A 21,538-nucleotide genomic window follows, 5' to 3' on the forward strand; every position below is an offset into this window, starting at 1 on the left:
TTTCTCATGGTACCTGCTCATGCCAGAAAAACTCTGTATGTTCCAGTAACATCTTCCATTTGCCTAAGTGGATCTTTGTCTCCTCTCTCCCTTTTCGCACATGAACTTCTGAAGGACAGCATTTATAGCAATTCATATTTTCTGTTCTGTGTCTTAGCAAAATGTCTGGAATCTAACAGGGCATTGGCCCTTATTCAGGTCTATTGCCATATCCATAGAATCATGTTAGATAAAATATCAATTTATTTACAAATAGCAAAACATGGCAGCACCATTGTCTATCCTAGGACACTTGTCTCTAAAAAAAAAAAAAAAAAAAAAAAAAATCATTGAACAATAGCATACCACATAAGAAACCACTCTTAACATTCTCATATAGACCAATTGCCAGCCCTCCTTCTGCCCAGCCTAAATCTATCCCCAGGACAAAGCCTTACAGCAGCACAAAACAGATTCCAATCCAGAAATGTTATATAGGGCCACCAAATAACAAGAGGAAATGAGCTGTTTTCTCTGGGCACCTTTTACGCACTGTTTAGTGTTAGAGCCAAAAACTGATCTTGGCTCTCTCTCTTCCTTCTGTTTTTTACAGATTGAGCCTCTTGTACTGTTTTTCAACCAGTTCCTTCCTGATAGGCGGACATGGTGGGTTAAGATATTTCTCACTGATGAAGAAAGTTGATATGCTTTTAAAGGTTTCCCAAAACTCATCTGATAGCATTTTCCCTAGATCCTCTTTCCATCTATTTCTCTGCCTTTTTGGGATAACATCATTTTGTAATATATGTTTTTTACAGTTCAATTTATCTGGAAGTAGTCTATGTGAAGGTTACTAATAATTACATTCCCTGATCTTATCCAGGGTCTTAAGCCCACTTTTTCCAACCAGAGTTAAGGGATAGGTGAATATTGCCAAACGTTCCTGAGAAGCTGGCAGTGTCTCTTTTCCTAATTTCAAGTTCAGGATTACACATCAATGTCTATAAATGAAAAAATAGGTTCCATTCATCATTCGAGAAACTGGGCTAAATGATTTTTCAACATGCACAGTATTATGTTTAATATATCCATTTAAGAAACAGAAAAAAACTAAGACAGAATAAAAGGATTGGCCAAGATCATAAAGCCAATACCTAATATAGCTACTGCAATTTGCTTCTGCGTATATTGTATTCCAAAATCCACCGTCTTAAAAATCCATGCCCCCCAATATTGTTCAACAAAACCCTATGCTGGAACTCCCAGATAGAAGCTATTTGAAGATGTAAGTTCAGCTCACTTAACTGTTTGTAGAGTGAACAGAGGTTTTCCAGTGGAGGGAAATACTCATGTAACATAGAGAGATACTAACGAGGGACGCTCACACTCTTGGATATATAGATTTACCCCAACACTCTAAATCAAGTTACAATTAAAAATATGGTACCCTGTCTCATTAGTTGTTTATATAAGTAGATTCATGTCTATAGCGGGAATTGTTACCTATTACATACTTATAATGGGAATTATTTGAGAAATTTTATTTCTTTTTTTTTTTCTTTTTTGAGACGGAGTCTCGCTCTGTCACCCAGAATGGAGTGCAGTGGCGTGATCTCGGCTCACTGCAAGCTCCGCCTCCTGGGTTCACGCCATTCTCCTGCCTCAGCCTCCTGAGTAGCTGGGACTACAGGCACCCGCCACCGTGCCTGGCTAATTTTTAGTATTTTCAGTAGAGACGGGGTTTCACTGTGGTCTCGATCTCCTGACCTCGTGATCCGCCAGCCTCGGCCTCCCAAAGGGGAAATTTTATTTCTAAGACAATTTTTAGAAAAAAAAACCCTTTGATTAGCATTTTTCAGAGGGATTTAGAAAAATATTATTGTTCCGGGTGCCCTGCTACACCACACGCTTCTTTACCCAAAGTGGAGAGCTGCTCCTTTGAAAATATGTCCACCAAATAGCTCTGATTGCTGTTGCTATCTCAACCAAAACTCGTAATTGTGATTACCAAAAATCCTAAATATTGAAAAATCACAGAATATGGGAACAGAAAGACCAGTTAGGAATCTTTTGTTCCAAATTGCTCATTTTCAGATGTGAAACCTGAGGTTCACAAGGAGAAAAAACTTTCTCAAGTTTATATAGCAAGTAAATAAGGGTGAGGACTGACTGGTCAAATATGACTCATGCTCCAGTTTCCTTTCAACTCTCTTCCATCAATTATTGACAAAAGATGGCTGGTGATTGTTCCTACATTCGTTTTCTGGCTATGGGTTGTTTATAGAGTGTTCTGTTGATAAAGGGCTGATGAAAAGGAGGACTTCAGAAACTGCTCTTGGTCTTTTGCATCATTTTATTGATGCCTTAATTCCCCATTATCTTTGATAAGTCCCTAAATCTTGCATGCCAACACAAACACAGATAAGAAATCAAGTTACATTATTCCAATTTATTGCACAAATACAGGTAATTGAGAATACATAAGGAGGTCACAAGCACACTAATAATTAATGATACAATACTGCATTGTGGGATAGAGTAGTTATGGAGCAAGAAATTAAGGCTGGATGAAAAGGTGTTCATTCAGTGGTGTTCATGGAGAAGATGACCTTGAAGTTGAAATTTAGAAAGACAATTTGGGGCAGTGATAGCATGAAGAGAACCCCAGCATTGTGCTCTGTGTCTGCCCGAGGTGGGCATACCATAAAAGGCAGGTGGGGTGGGGCAACTCTCAGAATGATCTTGAGAAAAAATTTATAAATTGTGTGTTGTGTATAAGAAATATGTAGTCAATGATGAAAATATAAACTGAGTGAAATAAAAGAGATCATATATTATACAACTGTAAAGATAGATTGGATCCACTCCTGGAGGTCCTGGTAAACCAGGTTTAAGAGTCTGTATGTGAACATCCATGCCATGGAAGTGATGTGATTAATACCTACAGATGATCAAGAGTAGAGATGCAGCTTAGCATGATACACAGTGAAAGCGTAGGGTTTTTTATTCTGCTGTCAAATTTGGAGAAACAAAATTTTATTTTAGAAAAATGAGAAGGGGAAATCCTCAGGCCCTACAATTAAATAAAGCATACCAAGTCACTTAATTATTTGTTGTGTGATTGTCGTAATCACTTTCATAATCTAGGGAAATTAACATCTACCTGTCACCTTTTAATCTTGGCATCCTCAATACATAAAATGTAACTAATTATTTCATTAATTGTGACTAATACTCTCAGACTGATTTTTTTCAGTCATTCTATAGGACTCTTAGGCTAAAAACATAAACTATCTTTTCCTTCTTTTATAAAAAGAATTTTTTCTTAGCTTACTTTTCTTCAATACCTTCTATTCATAATCAACTATCTTATTTCTCACATATGCTCCCATTCTCTTTCTCTAAAGTTCTTTGCAAATGTTTTATTCATTTACTCATCACAATACTCATGTGTGGAATTTCTCAGCACCTTTTGCATTCATTCACTATTGCTGTTTTCTCTGCCCCATATTCATGCCTTAGGTGGAGTTGCTTATCACTGTGGACTTTTCTCTTGCCCAAGCCTACAGATACTGTCTCTGATGGATATTTATTTTCTCTTTATCTAATCTTTCTCTATTTTGGGCTACCTGCTCTCTACTGTTTCACAATGCATGTTGATGACTAATTATTGTATCTTCTAGTCTAGATTTTATCCTTAGTTTTTCCCTCCAATTATAGGCATGTGAAGTTTAGCTTAGCTTCACTTCTATCTCAAAATAATTCTCTTAGAGTGTTAACTTGCTTCATTTAATAATGATTTCTCTTATAATGACACTAAACCTGTATCAAATTTTATCTTTACAGAACTCTGTATTGGATGTCATCAGGCCCTCTATGGCTGCATTTCCCTTTGCTTCCCCAAAATGAAAGTGCAAAAATGAGCTTAATTTAGGTCTATTTGTACTCTTCCTCCACTTTTCAGATTTCTGACTTTTTATCTTTTTTTTTTTTTGAGATGGAGTCTCCCATTGTCACCAATGCTGGAGTGCACTGGTGTGATCTCAGCTCACTGCAACCTCCGCCTCCCGAGTTCAAGCAATTCTCCTGCCTCAGCCTCCCAAGTAGCTGGGACTACAGGTGCCTGCCACCATACCCAGCTAATTTTTTTTTTGTATTTTTAGTAGAGACGGGGTTTCACTATGTTGGCCAGGCTGGTCTCAAACTACTGACCTCGTGATCTGCCCACCTCGGCCTCCCAAAGTGCTGGGATTACAGGCGTGAGCCTCCGCGCCCGGCCCTTTTTATCATTTTTTCAACATAACCAGTGTTCTCCTCTCATCTTAGACTCAAACACTTAATGTATTAGTCAACCGGTTGCTTGTCTAACTTTATTCTTTAATTTGTTAACAAAATCTACCAGTTATTCTTTTTCTACATGTTTTAGATATAACCATTATTTCCATTTCCACTCATTTTATTTCAGCTCAGGTCTTAATTTAGTCTTCTTTTTTCACAAATGTTTCACTAAACATTTGTGAAATGTTAATCTCTCAACTTATAATTTCCCTGTTTTTACCTATCTACCTCCCCAGACAACGGGTAACTTAATAAAATTCCCCACTTCCTACTTGTCAATCTGCAAATAATATCATATCAGTGAATATGCTGATGATTCAGGCAATTATACAGATCTTTATAAAACTTCATGTCTTTGCAAAAATGTATTATTGACTGGTGGTAAAATATTTGCATAGAAAGTTATATATAGTGTAAGTAATACATATGTGTGTGTGACTGTGTGGGTATGGGTGGATGGTACAAATCATGCCCAACTGTAACTATTAGGAATGCTAAAAAAAAAAAAAACCCTAAGAACCAAATACTATCAAACTTTCAAAGTTTAACTCAACTTTCAGCCAGCCTTCTTGTTTTCTGTATTTGCACAGTTATAATCAAACAGTTAAATCTTGCTTACTACATGTTGACTTTCCAGCAGAGATGTGTGTGAAGTCATAATATAAAACAAGAAAAATAGGAGTCTATCATATCTACAAATGGAAGAAGAATATTAAGGTGAACAGAAGCAACAAAAATAAAATATTTTCATCTGGCGAATAAATCTAATGTAAAATCAGCAGGCTGTGGAGAGAATAGAATTTTTTCCAGTAGCCCCTTAGCAAGACCTTGGCCTTCTGGATCCTTGGCTGTGAATCAGAGTGTTCTGGACATGTGATTCTTATAAATCAATGGGAGGAGACATTTTCCCTCGGTCTTCCAACTCACTGTAAATAGCTGAATATATGTTTAATTCTTCATAAACACGATCATCTGGAACCTGATAAGGGAAAAATCATTTCATATCAATCACCACGAATTTCCCATCCCTAGAAGTCTCGCTCAAGAGACTTACCTCATCTACTTTTGTCTTTCTGGCTCTCATGCTCTCTGTCACTAAACTGATTATTTCTTTCATTTCCAGAAAACCAAATCAGACTGGCTGGCCAAGTGGGCCCAAAAGAAATCATGTCAGTCAATGACAAGTTGGGGAGGTTATTCCTTAGTATATCTGCTATCTTATTTATCCATCTTTGGAAGAGAGTGATTTTTTTTTTTTTTTCTTTTGAGACAGGGTCTCACTATGTCACCCAGGCTGGAGTGCAGTGGCCACAATCTGGGCTCACTGCAACTTCCACCTCCCGGGTTCAAGCAATTCTCCTGCCTCAGCCTCCTAAGTAGCTGAAATTACAGGTATGCACCCCCATGCCCCATTAAGTTTTATATTTTTAGTAAAGACGGAGTTTCACCACATTGGCCAGGCTAGTCTCCAACTCCTGACCTCAAATTATTCTCTGGCTTTGGTCTCCCAAAGTGCTGGGAAGTCTGGCTCTGTCACCCATGCTGGAGTGCAGCAGCATGGTCTAGGCTCACTGCAACCTCCACCTCTTGGGCTCAAGCGATTCTCCTGCCTCAGCCTTCCAAGTATCTGGAACCTCAGGTGCCTGCCACCATGCTGGGCTAATGTTTCCTTTTCTGTTTTTGTTGTTGTTGTTTTGTTTTGTTATATTTTTTAGTAGAGATTTGGTTTTGCCATTTGGCCAGGCTGGTTTCGAACTCCTGACTTCAAGTGATCCGCCCTCCTCGGCCTCACAAAGTGCTGGGATTACAGGCGTGAGCCACTGTGCCCAGCCTGGAGGAGAGTGATTTTAAAAGGTGGCTAGACTTGAATGCCTCAGGAAAGTGGACAGATGGAGAGAGTATGTTTCTTCCAACAGACATGGGCAAGTACATGAGCACAAGGTGCTGGTGGTTCTCATCAAAGGTGTAATGGACGGGTGAGGCAAGTGGAAACATTTGGTAGTCATGAATCAGAAAGGAAAGAAAACTGAGGTTTTAGAGCAAGTTGGAAAGGAAAAGTCAAGAAACAAAGGAATAAAACAGAAACAGGAATAGGCGGCTACTTCTGGGGCAGAAAACAAGGCCAGATACCTGGGTGGTTTCCTCACAAGCCTTCTGCCCATTCATCTGTCATGCTCCACACACTTTAAGGCATTTTCTAACATTATACAGATCCTATTATTCCAACCCTCATCCAGAGGGATATATTATGAAATGTGTGCTACTTATGGGTATAAAATGTGATTTAAAATGTGAGATTTGGAAACCAAAGTAATAAAACTTGGAGAAACTATTTTCTGGAAGAAATGTTTCAGAAAACCCAAGCCATGTTTTTAAGGAATAAAGCTCTAATTCATTAACCTGTCATTCAAGATTTTATATCAGGCTTCTATCTACCTTGTTTCCTTTGAGTTCTTCCCCAGCTCCATAGATTGTGAGTGACACAGCACTACCAAGTCCCAGAATGGTGAGAAACAGCATCATCACTACAATTTCCTATTGAACAGCAACAAACGACAAACAAAAAGAGTCACATGGTATGCGCCCCAAAAGTTTATTTTCGTATAGCATCTCCTGTTTTCATCTCCCTACCATCTGACCAGTCCTTCTAAAGTGACACATACACACACACACACACGCGCACACACAAACACAGGCACAGAAAAACCCAGAGATCGTCACTTGCAGTAGATAACTTTAACCCCGAGGAATTTGCCTGGGTTGAGGGGAGTGGGCATCCAGCATCTCCCTGGACTGTGTGAACTTACAGAACACTATACTATGTAATAGAAGTTACAGAAAAGGATGGTGTTCATGGAACAGAAGAGAGCTTCTTACTTACATTAGGACCCAGAATCTTAGTCTTCCCACACAAAAAAAATACATACAGTGGAAAAGGAAGCCATAAAGCACTTGGTCTCAAAAAATTTCTGGCAACTGTGGATATGGATATAAGCCAAGCTCTTCTTCAGGTTGATGATCAGGATGGTAATTCCCGTTCCCCCAGCTATGCTGCTGGCAGTGTTTGCTCCCAGGCTTCCTCTCACCTGATAATAATGAAGAACACTCAGACCTGGGCCTGCACTTGCTGGCACATTCAATAAAACTATCTTCATTTCAGGGCTGGATGCATCCAGTAAATTCCACATTGCTTCCAAATTTTGGTTAAAAAGGGAAACCCTCAAAATGTCCGCATTGTTTAATGAGCATATATTACTCTCTCGCTGGACTGCCTTCAGGAACCACATGAACACGTACAGTCTTTCCTCAAATATTCTCCTTAATTGAAAACTAATTATTTATTTGATCATGTGAATATGCCTACAAGGACAATGCCAGTGTGAGTACACTTTTTTTAGAACAAGCATCAAGGTAAACATAAACTTCATTGTATGTTAAATAGTACAATTTATGTTTCTAATGATTATATCCAACTTCTGTTGCAAAAAGCCTTAGGACACAAAATAGATTGAAACAAAATCATATATCCACATTCACAAGTAATATAGGAGACAAAGATGTGTTTCCCTTAAGACTCTTAAAACTCCGTTCTTCTTGCCTCACCCGTGAGGCAAGTGGAAACATTTGGTAGTCATGAATGAGAAAGGAAAGATTCTTCTTATCTTTTCAAGGATGGACAAAGACAGAAACGGGCAACTCACCAGATATGTTGCATTTCTCCTTTCAGATATAATTGACAAAATTCCAGAAATAGAAAACTGTTCAAAAAGGAGGAAAAAAAAGCGACAATGAGTTTCTTGTTTTCAATGTGTCCTTTTTAACCCCATCTTCCAAACATAGATAAAATTTGGGGTACTCGATAAAGTTACTTATTAATGTCACCTGTGAGCCCAATATTTCCTTATTCTTATTTTCTATAGAGTGCTTCTCAGAATTAAATGTGTATACGAATAAGGCTGGGTGTGGTGGCTCATGTCTGTAATCCCAGCACTTTGGGAAGCCAAGGCGGGGGAATCACCTGAGGTCAGGAGTTCAAGACCAGCCTGACCAAAACGGTGAAACCCTGTCTCTACTAAAAATACAAAAATTAGCCAGCCATGGTGGCGTGTGCCTGTAGTCCCAGCTACTAGGGAGGCTGAGACAGGAGAATCACTTGAACCCGGGAGGCAGAGGTTGCAGTGAGCCAAGATCATGCCATTGCACTCCAGCCTGGGGGACAAGAGTGAGACTCCATCTAAAAAAAAAAAAAAAAAAAAAAAAAAAAAAAAAAAAAAAAGGTGTATATGAATCATGTGAGGGTCTTGCTAAAATGCAGATCCTTATTCATTAGTCCTGGATGGAGCCTGAAATTCTTCATTTACATGAGGCTTCCAGGAGATGCTAACCCTGACAATGCAGGGGTTACTCTTGGAGTAGCAATGTCCAGCAACAACAGGGGCATGAATCTATTAGACCACCACTCATTCTATTGCAATTGTCTATTTATATGTGCATCTTCCATCAGCTCCTTTAGGCAAGAAACATGTGTTTGTGGCATGCGTATTTCCAGAGTCTGACATAATCATGTGAATATAGAGTAATTATGAAAATGTACATGATGATATTTTTACCAAACATTTATATATTTGATATAAATATAAGTCAATAGCACAAATTCAAAGCAATCTCCTAAAGACTCAGATTGTGAGTTTGATGGGTTGAGAGACACCTAATAAGCTGTGTTTGAAATAAAAAGATAGTAGAGACAAGTTTCAGTTATAACAGAGGTACAGGTTCAAGAAGAGTCCTGAACAAGTCATCTGAGCACTAAGGATTTAGCAGAATACAAAGTGAATGTGACATAGTTTAGAATTAAAATATATTCTTGTGAATGAAGTATCGATATAAAGAAAAAATATTAATAATCTCAAAATAACTGTGCAGCGAAGGAAGACAAACAGTAAAGAGAACATACTTATATAAAGCTCTAAAAGATGCAAGTTAATTTATATTCACAGAAAGCAGATCAATGGTTTCTTGGGGATGAGAGGACAAGGAGTGGAGGGAGGAAGAAAGAGTTACAAAGATACACAGGGAAGCTTTTGGAAATGATGGATACATACATTGTATTAATGTGGTGATGTTTTCATGTGTGTCTATGTGTGTCAAGGTTAGCAAATTGTACACCTGAAATACTTGCAATTTATTATATGTCAATTAGACCTTTAAAAAGTTATATACCTTATTATCTCACTCATCCACCTATTTTTCCAGATAGAACAGTGAGTAAAATAGATACCAGGAAAAAATACCTAAAAGAGTTTCTAGGGCATAGAAGGTCACCATATGCCCATTGATCTTAATTTTTCTCACCCCAGCAATCTCTTTCCTCATTTTTCATGAAGATAACTTTATTTTCTATTATTATTATTCTTATTATTTTGAGACAGAGTTTCGCTCTTATCGCCCAGGCTGGAGTGCAATGGCACAATCTCAGCTCACTGCAGCCTCTGCCTCCCAGGTTCAAACAAGCCTCCTGCCTCAGCCTCTTAAGTAGCTGGGATTACAGGCATGCAGTATCACACTCAGCTAATTTTTTATATTTAGTAGAGACGAGGTTTCACCATGTTGGTCAGGCTGGTCTCGAACTCCTGGCCTCAGGTGATCCACCTGCCTCAGCCTCCCAAAGTGCTGGGATTACAGGTGTGAGCCACCATGCCCAGCCTCTGTTGTTATTTTTAGTTGACAGACAAAGTTGTATGTATTTATCATATAACTTTATTGATGAATAGTGCTAGAGGTATGTTCTTGGAGTTGGATTCTGAAAGTTTAGATTCAATTACTATTAGTCAAGTGTCCCTTAGGCAAGTCATTTAACTTGAATTAGATTCAGGTTTCTCTTGGGATAAAACTGTGGGCTAAATGTTTAACCCACCGTTAATTGTAAAAAGAATCTTTTGTTGTTGTTAATGAGCATATCTGTGTTAAGAATTATAAATATCATCTTAATACTAGAAATAAACAACTGGTTAGATCTGAGCAAGAGAAAAACCTATGTTTAGTGTTATTTCAGAAACAATTATAGATATATACTCACAAATATGGCTCCCCAGAATGGATAACCTGCTTTAAATGATGAAAAAATGTCTCCCTCAATGTGTGAAATATCAAGTACAGAGCAGACAACTGTTCCAAAACAAAGGCATATCATAGCAGTCAGAATTTGTGTTACCTATAGAAAAACACATGAATTTCATGAAAATCAAAAAAATTTCCCCAAGATTGTATCATTTTTTTAATAGTAGAAGCCAAACATGAGAAACTGCTTTAGTGTCCTAGACTGTTCTGAGAAATGATCCACACGTAAGATTTTCCAGGACACCCTGGCCACTATAAGAATTGATACAAGCACTACCTAATGCATGGATGGCCAATACTTTTCTCCATGAGCCTTTATGTACGCAGTCATGTTGAACATCAGTAATTGTTCTTTACCTCTAAGTAAAGATAAAGATTATGAATCCTTCACTCCTGTTGGCCATTCTTGTCCTAGCAATTTAAAGTCTTTATGAGGAAATGCTTCGCTCTTCCCAAAAGGACCCAGTTAGTGTCAACTCTTTATCTACCATGTTTTTTAGAGGACCTGCCACCTCTGATGAATCCAAGTGGGAAAACACTTGATGCAACTCAATATTCTTTTCTAGACCCAACCCTTACTCTAGTCAAAGTTGGAAGAGGCTCACTCACCCCCAGGAACTCCTGCTCTTTTTTCAAAACTGTCAGCCATGTATGCTGTGGTGGGGATGAGGCCGACTTCAACAGTCTGCCTGAAGATACTTCCTGGGGAGATATTTCCAAGACTTCAAATGCAGGCACGCTGTGAAATTTAAAAGCAATTCGGTCATGAGAACATTCTGTAACTCCCTGTGCAACATTCTCGACAGACAGAAAGGGGAGTTTTGTTTATTTTTTCAAAGCCATCCTGTAATTCAAATCTTCATTGTAATCACTAAGAAACTAAAGCTCAGAGCATCCAAGTAACTGACCAAGAACACCTGAACACTATCCAAGTGATTAAATGGGACAAAATGGAACAAAATCCATGCCAAATTTTCCTCTTCTTAATCCAGTGTTACTTTCAAGTTCTTTCTCATTCATCTATGTTGACAAGTAAAACTGAAAATAAACACATTTACCTATGCATCTCACAATCCTTTTAACATAGAAATGTATCTGAATATATTTTGTCAATAACAAACCCCAACTTCATGTGCACAGAATACAATGAAGGAATGGCTTTGAATAGCTAGATGGGACTCTATTACTATTTTCATCTTCAGAGAAGCATCCCACAGCTTATGGATTATAAAGACCAATCAAGAAGCAGGTTATTTTATAAAGTATTTATAAAAGCATGTGTGAAGGATATGTGTCCCTCAGCACATGTCAGACCCAGAAGCAAGAGATCTGCATACACAGTATGAACTCTCCTGTCTCATACCCAGACAATGAGCTTCTAATGTGAGAAAATCTATTTCCAGTTTACAAGCTGAGTAAAAATGTTCCTCTCCAGGAAGAGAGAACCACTTGGAAAGTACGGCAAGTAGCTGCCTCATACCCAATATATTAATTAAACTAGATGGATCCATGCCTAAATCAATAAAGTTTCATCTCCTAAGCACTGTGACTATGACTTCCCCTGCCACTAAGTGACTGAGAGTAGAAAAAAATAATACCTTGTACCTACCTGGAAGGCTCTTGTGGGAGAGCAAGATTTGCTCTCCTATTACTTTCCGTGTCCATTTTTTCATTAACTGAGCTATCCAGGAGTAAAGAATATTATTATATTGAGACTTGGTGGATTTCCTCTTACTGCATGCTCTGAATAGGCAGTTGAAATGGGTTACCTCATGACATTGATGATTATCTTTATACGTAAGTCATTTGCCAGACAGATAAGTTTCTTGGCTGATTAAGATCAACAGGCTTTTACTTGTGATGAATAGAAAAATTGAGAAGTCTACTAAAGACTAATATGAAATAAGAAAATTTGAGACTCCTGGAGCATAATTTTGCCTGAGACTAGCAGGATTTACAGAACCTGAAAATGAGACATTTTAGTAGGAGTTGAGAAGGTGAGAAAGAACTGCAGAAAAGAAAGAGATGTGCCCTTCTTCTGGAATTTTCCCCACTTGTGTCCCAATTCAGCCATTTCTATGGCAGAAGTTATCCAATTGCACCTTTGAGAAGCTTGTCTTCCTTGTTAAAGGCATTCTTGGTTTCACACATAGACCCAAAACTGAAGTGCTGTTGTACGTGAGTGAGTGTGTGTTAGTCTCTAAATCTCCAGATCCATCTCTGACTTTAATATCTATCATCTTTCTCTCTCTTTCCGTCTTTTGGAAACTGTTTACATGATTCGCTGCAGCAGATGGTCTTGGAAATACAACAGGCTGCAGGCTGCATTCTAACTGCTGTGAACCATACCTGATAGTGTGTAAAAGCTAAGAAGACTCCGTTGTCTGCTAAATTATCAGACTGATGGTGTTTAGATTTTTACAATGGCAAGAATGGGATAGTGAAAACACTGAGAGGCATGAACTTTATAACAAATCCCATGAGCTAATCTAAACAGCATTGGACTAAGTAGTATGCCTAAGTTAGAATTAGGGCTAAACCATGTGAACATTGAAATACCATAACTAGCTAGACCATAGCAAAATCAGTACAGATAAGATTCAGAGAAGGTTTTAATCTCTTTTATTTCAGTTTAATTATAAACATAACCTTGAATGGCTTTCAATAATATTTAAGATACTAAAAATCACATCTCTAATCATGTGTGGCTTTTTTTTGAGGGGGGGTGAAAAAGGAAATCTTTTTGCAGGAAACTAAGATATTTGCATAAACAGAGTATACTAAAAAACATATTGGTATAGCTTTTGTAGCCAAGTTTATTAACTCAGGTGTCATCTTCCCATGGTGTCTTCAGGAATTGGTGGACCTAAACAAGATGCTATTGGAATTAAGGAATAGACCTTACTCATTCATTCATCCAAAAAGAACTTAATGTTCCATGCCAGGCACTGCCCTTATCACTGTGCATGCACAGATGAATGCCAAAATCCGAAGTCCTTCTAGTCCACAATCAAGCAGAATAGAACAAAGATAGATGATATATTATTACCCAATATGTTGGAGGCCAGAGGATGTTGGAACACATAGAAAGGTAAAACAATTCTGCCTGATAGGGGATATATAGAGTTCAGGGAAGGAATTCCCAGAGAAGGTAACATTTGAGACCAGACTTAAAATAAAAATGATAGCCTCAACAATTTTCCATTTTCTTTTTTTTCTTCTTTTTTCTTTTTTTTTTTTGAGACAGAGTCTCACTCTGTCACCCAGGCTGGAGTGCAATGGCTCACTGCAACCTCCACCTCCCAGATTCAAGCAATTCTCCTGCCTCAGCCTCCCAAGTAGCTGGACTACAGGAGTGTGCAGCTACGCTGGGCTAATTTTTTTGAATTTTCAGTAGAGACGGGGTTTCACCATGTTGGCCAGGCTTGTCTTGAACTCCTGTCCTCAGATGACTCACTCACCTTGGCCTCCCAAAGTGCTGAGATTACAGGAGTGAGCCACTGCGCCCGGCCACCAATTTTCATTTTATCTTTCTTTTTCTTTTCTTTTTTTTTTTTTTTTTTGACGGAGTTTCGCTCCTGTTGTCCAAGCTGGAGTGCAATGGCGTGATCTCGGCTCACCGCAAACTCCGCCTCCTGGATTCAAGCGAGTCACCTGCCTCAGCCTCTGGAGTAGCTGGGATTATAGGCATGCACCACCACGCCTGGCTAATTTTGTATTTTTAGTAGAGACAGGGTTTCTCCATGTTGGTCAGGCTAGATTGAACTCCCGATCTCAGGTGATCCACCCGCCTCGACCTCCCAAAGTGCTGGGATTACAGGCGTGAGCCCCGCACCCAGCCTTATTTCCTCCTTCTTAGTGAAATTACCCCACACTTGCTGGGAAAAGTCCTGAAGTCATGGTTCTGTGTGGTGTTTCCTAGTAGCTTATAGTAGTTAATTATTTGTGCAGCAAATAATCACGAATTGAACTTCAGATTTAGACTGGAAACAACCTGAAGATGGTCTTTAGTGTTTGCACACGATGCTATTTTGTGAGAATTGTCAACAGAACCTTGCAAAATGCAAATCAGAACCTGTCATACCTTATGGCCTCCAAATTGTTTCCTATTCCAATTTTCACAACAACCTTCTTGCCCCTTCGTAAGTTACTTATTAGCTTCTATGCCCACACTTTGGTTCCTTTCAGCCATGTTTTATCATCTTTCACAATATTGAACATTGAAACATATGACAAAAAATGACTGGCTTTTTTGGTGAGGCAAAATTATCAAGATGAGTTTTAACTATGCTGCTACCTGAAAGGAAGAGATAACAGAGCTAACACCCCTTCCCTACCATGTATCTTTCCTTCTCTAGCACGGTCTTTGCACGGGCCTTTCACCCACCCCACATCTCTGGCTTCCTCTTTGACAAGCAAGGTTTCCTCTTTAAGTTACATACTAGATTTATTTCTTGAAACTTACCAAAAATTTGCTTTCATATCCCACATTAACAATTGTTTTCTCAAACTGAATGTTCAATTTACTTAAAATAAATATGCATGAATTTGCATGTTACAAGTTGAAATTTATACTATCTCAGATTAAAGCCTTAAAAGTAAAACCTAAAACCATAAAAACCCTAGAAGAAAACCTAGTCAATACCATTCAGGACATAGGCATGGGCAAAGACTTCATGACTAAAACACCAAAAGCAAATGCAACAAAAGGCAAAATTGACAAATGGGATCTAATTAAAGAGCTTCTGCTCAGCAAAAGAAACTATCATCAGAGTGAACAGGCAACCTACAGAATGGGAGAAAATTTTGGCAATCTACCCATCTGACAAAGGGCTAATATCCAGAATCTACAAAGAACTTACACAAATTTACAAGAAAAAATCAAACAACCTTGCAGTGAGCTGAGATTGCGCCACTGCACTCCAGCCCGGGCAACAGATCAAGACTCCCTCTCAAAAAAAAAAAAAAAAAAATGCTTAAAGGACTTATGGGACACCATTAAGTGGGTCAGTATAGAAATTATAGGATTCTCAGAAAAAGAAGGGAGAGAAAAAGAAAGAAAGCTTATTCAAAAAATAATAAAGGAAATTTTCCAAATCTAAGGGCATCTAGAAATCCCCTAATGGGCACCTACAATGCCCAGTGGACCCCAAATAAGATGATACCAAGATATCCATACTGAGATACATTATAATAAATTATCAAAGGTCAAGGGCAAAGTGAGAATTTTGAAAGCAGCGAAAGAAAAGTGACTTGTTAATACAGTGGTGTCCCCATAAAAATATTAGGAGAGTTTTTCAGCAGAAACCTTGCAGGCCAGAAGTAAGTGGGATGATATATCCAAAGTGCTGAGAGAGAGAAAAAAATGCCAACCAAGAATACTACTCTTGGCAAAACCATTCTTCAGAAATGAAGGAGAGATAAATACTTTCCTAGACAAACAAAAGCTGAGGAAATGTACCACCACTGAACCTGCATTACAAGATATGCTGAAAGGAGTTTTTCAAGTTGAAACAAAGAACAATTAAAAGCAATATGAAAGTATATGAGAGTATAAAATCACTTTTTCTTTAACGTAAGGAGCAAGGCAAGGATGCCCATTTTTGCCACTTCTATTCAACATAGTACTAAAATTCCTAGCAAGAAAAATTAGGCAAGGAAAATAAATACAAGGTATTCAAATTGGAAAAAAGTAAAAGTAAAATTATCTCTCTTTGTAGATGGCATAATCATATATGTAAAAAATCCTAAAGACTACATATACTCACACACATGTGCACACACATACACTTTGAATAAATAAATTCTGTAAGTAGAATACAAAAATCAGTGGTGTTGCTATACAATAACAACAAACTTCCTGAAAAGAAAATTAAGAAAATAATCTCATCTAAAAATGAATTGAAGAATTAACTGTAAAGAAGACCCAAAATTGTAAATCCCATAAAATAAAACATAGAGGAAGAGTTTCATAACATTGAAGTTGGCAATAATGTATTGGATAAAACACCAAAAGCAAAGAAACAAAAGCAAAAATAGGTAAGTAGAAATAAATCAAATAAAAACTTTTTGCACAGCAAAGGAAACAATCAAAAAAATGAGGAGACAACCTATAGGATGGGAGAGATATTTGCAAATAATCTATCTGATACGGGATTAACATCCAAAATATATAAGAAACTTTTACAACTCAGTAGTTAAACAATCAAACAAACAAAAACAATAACCCGATTTAAAAAGTAGACAAAGTACTTGAATGGACTTTTCTCCAAAAAAGACATACATATGGCCAATGGGTAGATGAAAAGATTCTCAACATCACTAATCATTGGGGAAATGCAAATCAAAGCCAAAATGAGATATCACCTCATCATACCTGTTAGGATGACCATTATTAAAACATAAATAAATAATAAGTATTGGCGAGGATGTGGAGAAATTGGAATTCTTGTACCCTGTTGGTGGGAATGTAAAACGGCGCAGCAGCTATGAAAAACTGTATGGAGGTTTCAGCAAAAATTAAATATAGAACTACCATATGATCCATCAACCCTACTTTTCTATATTTGAGAGAATACCAAGATCCCATATTCATTGAAGCATTATTCAGAATAGCTAAGATGTGGAAACAACCTAGATATCCATAAATGGATGTGTGTTAAATACATACAATGGAATATTATTCAGTCTTTTTTTTTTTAAAAAAAGGAAATCCTACCATCTGCAACAAAATGGATAAACCCAGAAGACATTTGCTAAGTGAAATAAGCCTGTCACTAAAGGACAAATACAGCGTGATTTCATTTGTATGAGGTATCTAAAATAGTCAAATACATAGAATCCAACTGTAGAATAATGGTTGCCAGTCTCTAGAAGGAAAGAGACATAGAGAGTTGCTAATTAGCAGTCATAAAGTTTCGGTCAAGCAAGATGAATAAGCTCTAAAGATATAATGTATAACATTGCACCTATAGTCCATAATAATGTAGTGTACATTTAAAAATTTGTTAAGAGGACAGTTAAGTGTTAACTCATGTTAAGTGTTCTTACCGTAATAAAAAATTATGAAGTTGTACACTAACTATTTGTACATTTTTCTGTACCTTTCACATACCTCAATATAATGTATTTTGAATAAAATATCAATTTGGCTTTTCCTCTTTCAGGCATGTCCTATTATTTATGATCTATTACAAATTTTCATTACTATTTTCCATGGCAAATATCTATTTAGCCACAATTTTTGTTTTTGTTATAATGTGGGTAGCTGGCTGGAGGTTTCCATGTTTGCTTATTCCCCTGCCCCAGCTTTTAAATATGTAATTGACAAAGGTTGTATATATTTAAGATGTATAATGTAATGACTTGATAAACATATACATTGTATAATGACTACTATAATCAAATTAATTTACATATCCATCACCACCCATGTCATACCTTATGTATTAGTCTGTTCTCACACTCCTATAAAGAACTGCCTGAGACTGGGCAATTTATAAAAGAAGGAGGTTTAATTGACTCACAGTTCCACATGGCTGGGAAGGCCTCGGGAAACTTACAATGATGGCAGAAGGGGAAGCAAATATGTCCTTCTTCACATGAGGGCAGGAAGGAGAAGTGCTGCGGAAAGAGGGAAAAGCCCCTTAAAAAACCATCAGATCTTCTGAGAACTCACTTATTGTCATGAGAACAGCCCCTCCATGATTCAATTACCTCCCACAGGGTCCCTCCCATGACACATGGGAATTATGGAAACTACAATTCAAGATGAGATTTGGGTGGGGACACAGCCAAACTACATCACCTTAGAAACCCAGAACTTGTTAGTCTTTTTTTTCCCTCCATTGGACTGTTATTTGAATGTAATATTTGGGACATTATTTGAATGTAATATTTGGGACAGTTATTCAAAAGGACAAATATTTTCCAACTTAATCTAAGGTCATAATAAAACAAGCAACAAAACAGTGTTTGGGATTTCACTTTCATGCCCTTATACTCAAGACTCAATGCCTCCTGTCATCAATATTTATTGAGCATTTACAATGTGTGAGGCACAATAGAACATAGAGACAACATTGTCCCTGCTCTTGAGGAGCTTACATTCTAAAAAAAAAAAAACAAAACAAAAAACATCTCTTTTAAAATGGTTTGTTTGGTGTTTTCTGCAAAGTACTGAGAAAATATTCTGTAGAGTGAACTTTGGATGTAACTTTACCCCATCATTACCTAGAGAATAGAGGAAAAGAAAGAGGAAGGATTTTAAAGGCCGACAATGACAGAATATTCAGGATAGGTAAGGTTTAAAGGGAGATAAATACAAACTAAGGAGAGATTTGTTGCAGTAAATAGGATGAGGGAAATAGTTTATGGGATGCAGGCAAAGGAAGCAGAGTGTTTTAAACACTGAGTGGAGCCAGACATATCATGCGGCCTTTTTCCAAGTAAATGGCCACCAAGTAGGAATGGTTGGTGACAAGAGAGAAGGCTAAAAAAAGAAGGTAATCTTGTGCTCCTGACAAATGGGAAGAATAAAGGATCAAAATCAAAGGCAGCCTATAATAGTATCTATAAATTATTCTTAAAAATTGAAAGTGATTTGGAAGCCCAAAACTTACAGTTAATGCTACCCAATGTCATGACGGACCAAGAACATTGTGGCTTCCTAAGTTAAAAAATGCTGTATATTAAAATTTTAAAAGGAACATATTACTTTTTTCCAATCAATCCCCTTCCACTAGAAAAAACAGAAACTCATTTTTTTTCAGGGTGAGGAGGAGCAAAGGGGAACATGGGGCATGGCTGCAAACAGTAGTTATGTTAGTAGTATTTTTGCTATGATAAATTTTGTGTTTAAACTTGGTAAAATTTCATTAACTGCCAAGGGAGAATAAGGAATAAATTTCAAAAAATGGACAATTTCCTTTAGAGAAATTTCAGAATCAAAAGACTAATTTACATGAAAAGCTATAGAGAAAGTAGCTGGAAGGTCTATTCATACAGCATTTATTCCACTTACATGAACATAATACATGTGTTATTAACAATTATGTTGGCTTGTTTGTAAAAATTTCATAAGATATTAAACGAAACTATGCATCATGTCAAGTTACTTCTCTGTTAACTACTTTTGCAGTACATGCATATGAGGCAAGTATCAAAAAAAGGCATAAAAGAAAAAACACTTTAAAAATTAAATACATGTGTTTTTTTTTAATTTTACTGATTTGCTTGATGTACATGAAGTAATGACTATCAAGCAATTCGCTTTTACTGCATCTTTACTTTTACATTTGTTCTTAGGTTGCCTAAAACATTTAAATACAAAGATAATGAGCGTAGCAAAAATAATGAAAGCAAACAGCAGTGAACTTTACAAATATAGAATATAAACCACTTCTGCCCGTATCCAGAGTAAATTGGTCTCAGCTTTGTCTAAAGGAACACTTCTGCAGCTGTAGTCAAAGGTGTGCACGTTGAGATTGAGTATTCTGCAGATATACGTGGTTTAACATGTGATATCCATAGCATATCTGTTTCTATCACAGCCTTGTAAGTGCTCCAAACCTTAAAGTACCCACAGTTACTATACCTGTGACTGGAACAAATTATCCCTTTTATTCCGCATGAGGACAAATCAATATGTAGGCAGTTTTCTTCACTCAGACATGGAAGTGGTTTTAACTCTGTCCATTGTGAAGTAACAATGTACCAAAAGTCCTATGCCAAACATTTATAACTTGTATAAAAATTCCACATCCCCATATTTGCCATCTCAAGATGAAAACAGATAACTCCCCAAATGTTGACTGGCTCTAATCTTCTAATATTAAACATAAAAACCACATGGGAAATATTAAAATTTAAATAGAAATTCCATATCTTGGCCATTCTGAATATTGCTGCAATAAACATAAACCTGTCATAAAGCTAAACAAAAAACTATTTGTGGGACAGCATAGATGACAAACGATCTACTGTGTAAATTTTAGAATGAGGCAGACAAAAGTTGGAGGGCTGGTTAATTTTTTCTTCCTCTTGCTTCAGTTTCATCTCCTTGAGTATCCAACGTCCACAATGTCAAGTTGTCGCTCAGTAACTGCATTAGCAGGCGGTCTTTGTATGACTCTTCACTTGATGTATCAAGTTCAGCAAGGGCTTCATCAAAAGCTGCCTTTACAAGTGAATGGGATTTCTCTGGGGAGTTCAGAAGCTCATAATAGAAGACAGAGAAGTTTAGAGCCATACCCAATCTGATAGGATCTGTTGGTTTCATTTCCTTTTTGGTGATTTCACAAGCTTCTGGGTATGCTTGTTGTGACTGATCTAGGATCCCTTTTGTGTCATTACCAGCAGCAGCCACAGGCCAAGTAAAAATAGTAGTCTCTTTTTATTTTGTTGTTGTTGTTGTTGTTGTTGTTGTTGTTGAAATGGAGCATTGCTCCCTCCCCCAGGCTGGAGTGTGATGGCGCAGTCTCGGCTCACTGCAACCTCTGCCTCCCGGGTTCAAACGATGCTTCTGCCTCAACCTCCTGAGTAGCTCGGACTACAGGCGCATGCCACCACGACCGGTTAATTTTTGTATTTTTAGTAGAGACGGTGTTTCACCATATTGGCCAGGCTGGTCTCGAACTCGTGATCTCGTGATCCGCCCGCCTCGGCCTCCCAGAAGGCTGGGATTACAGGCGTGAGACACTGCGCCCAGCCCGCCTTCACTTTTAAATAGAAGATTTTGCTCTCTGCTTCTGAGGCATTGGAGATCAAGAACTTTTCCAAAAGACACAGTACATCATTGTAGATATCTCTTAGCTCCTTCTCAATTTTCTCCCTGTATTCTCAAGCCATCTGCTGTTTTTTCTCTCAGTACCTTCTGTCTTTTGCTCAATACTTGAGATGACCCTGCAAGATGACCTACAGACTCCTACAACATTTTTATAAGGGACTGAAAGACGATTCCTCTCCTCATTGGATAATTCGCCTCCTTTTTCAGTTATGGACTTCATGCAGACTGCAGTGTCATCATATTGCTCAGCCTACTCACCAGTTTGTCCTTCTGAACCAGTTCATTTTTATCCATGACTGAATGCTCTGTGTCCGGAGT

At 37.6% G+C, this 21,538-nt stretch overlaps 1 protein-coding gene and 1 pseudogene across 2 annotated transcripts; both read right to left on the minus strand.

Annotated features, from left to right (window-relative positions):
- Positions 1-2,408: 2,408 nt before the first annotated feature.
- MS4A2 (membrane spanning 4-domains A2) lies at positions 2,409-12,201 on the minus strand. Of its 2 annotated transcripts, XM_024255656.2 has the most exons (7): positions 12,044-12,201; positions 11,044-11,173; positions 10,394-10,528; positions 8,019-8,075; positions 7,245-7,403; positions 6,754-6,852; positions 2,409-5,296 (listed from the first exon to the last, which is right to left on the minus strand). In XM_024255656.2, the coding sequence occupies exons 1-7, from the start codon at positions 12,097-12,099 to the stop codon at positions 5,198-5,200; spliced, it is 735 nt and encodes a 244-aa protein (XP_024111424.2). In that variant the 5' UTR covers positions 12,100-12,201; the 3' UTR covers positions 2,409-5,197. The 2 variants fall into 2 exon arrangements, with proteins under 2 accessions (XP_024111424.2, XP_054380301.1); XM_054524326.1 differs by lacking the exon at positions 10,394-10,528.
- Positions 12,202-20,458: 8,257 nt separating this feature from the next.
- Positions 20,459-21,538, minus strand: LOC100432772 (14-3-3 protein zeta/delta-like; annotated as a pseudogene).

The sequence above is a fragment of the Pongo abelii genome, chromosome 9, assembly GCF_028885655.2.
Source record: "Pongo abelii isolate AG06213 chromosome 9, NHGRI_mPonAbe1-v2.0_pri, whole genome shotgun sequence".
Taxonomy (NCBI): Eukaryota; Metazoa; Chordata; class Mammalia; order Primates; family Hominidae; genus Pongo; species Pongo abelii.

What these genes read in the sequence shown, in the direction of transcription:
- MS4A2 (XM_024255656.2), bottom strand. Translation starts at nt 12,099, where the DNA reads ATGGACACGGAAAGTAATAGGAGAGCAAATCTTGCTCTCCCACAAGAG. An exon ending in AAGAGCAGGAGTTCCTGGGG is followed by an intron (nt 10,529 to 11,043) that starts GTGAGTGAGCCT and finishes GTTTTTCTATAG; the next exon opens with GTAACACAAATTCTGACTGC. An exon ending in TTATGGCTTCCTTTTCCACT is followed by an intron (nt 6,853 to 7,244) that starts GTATGTATTTTT and finishes GCTGTTCAATAG; the next exon opens with GAAATTGTAGTGATGATGCT.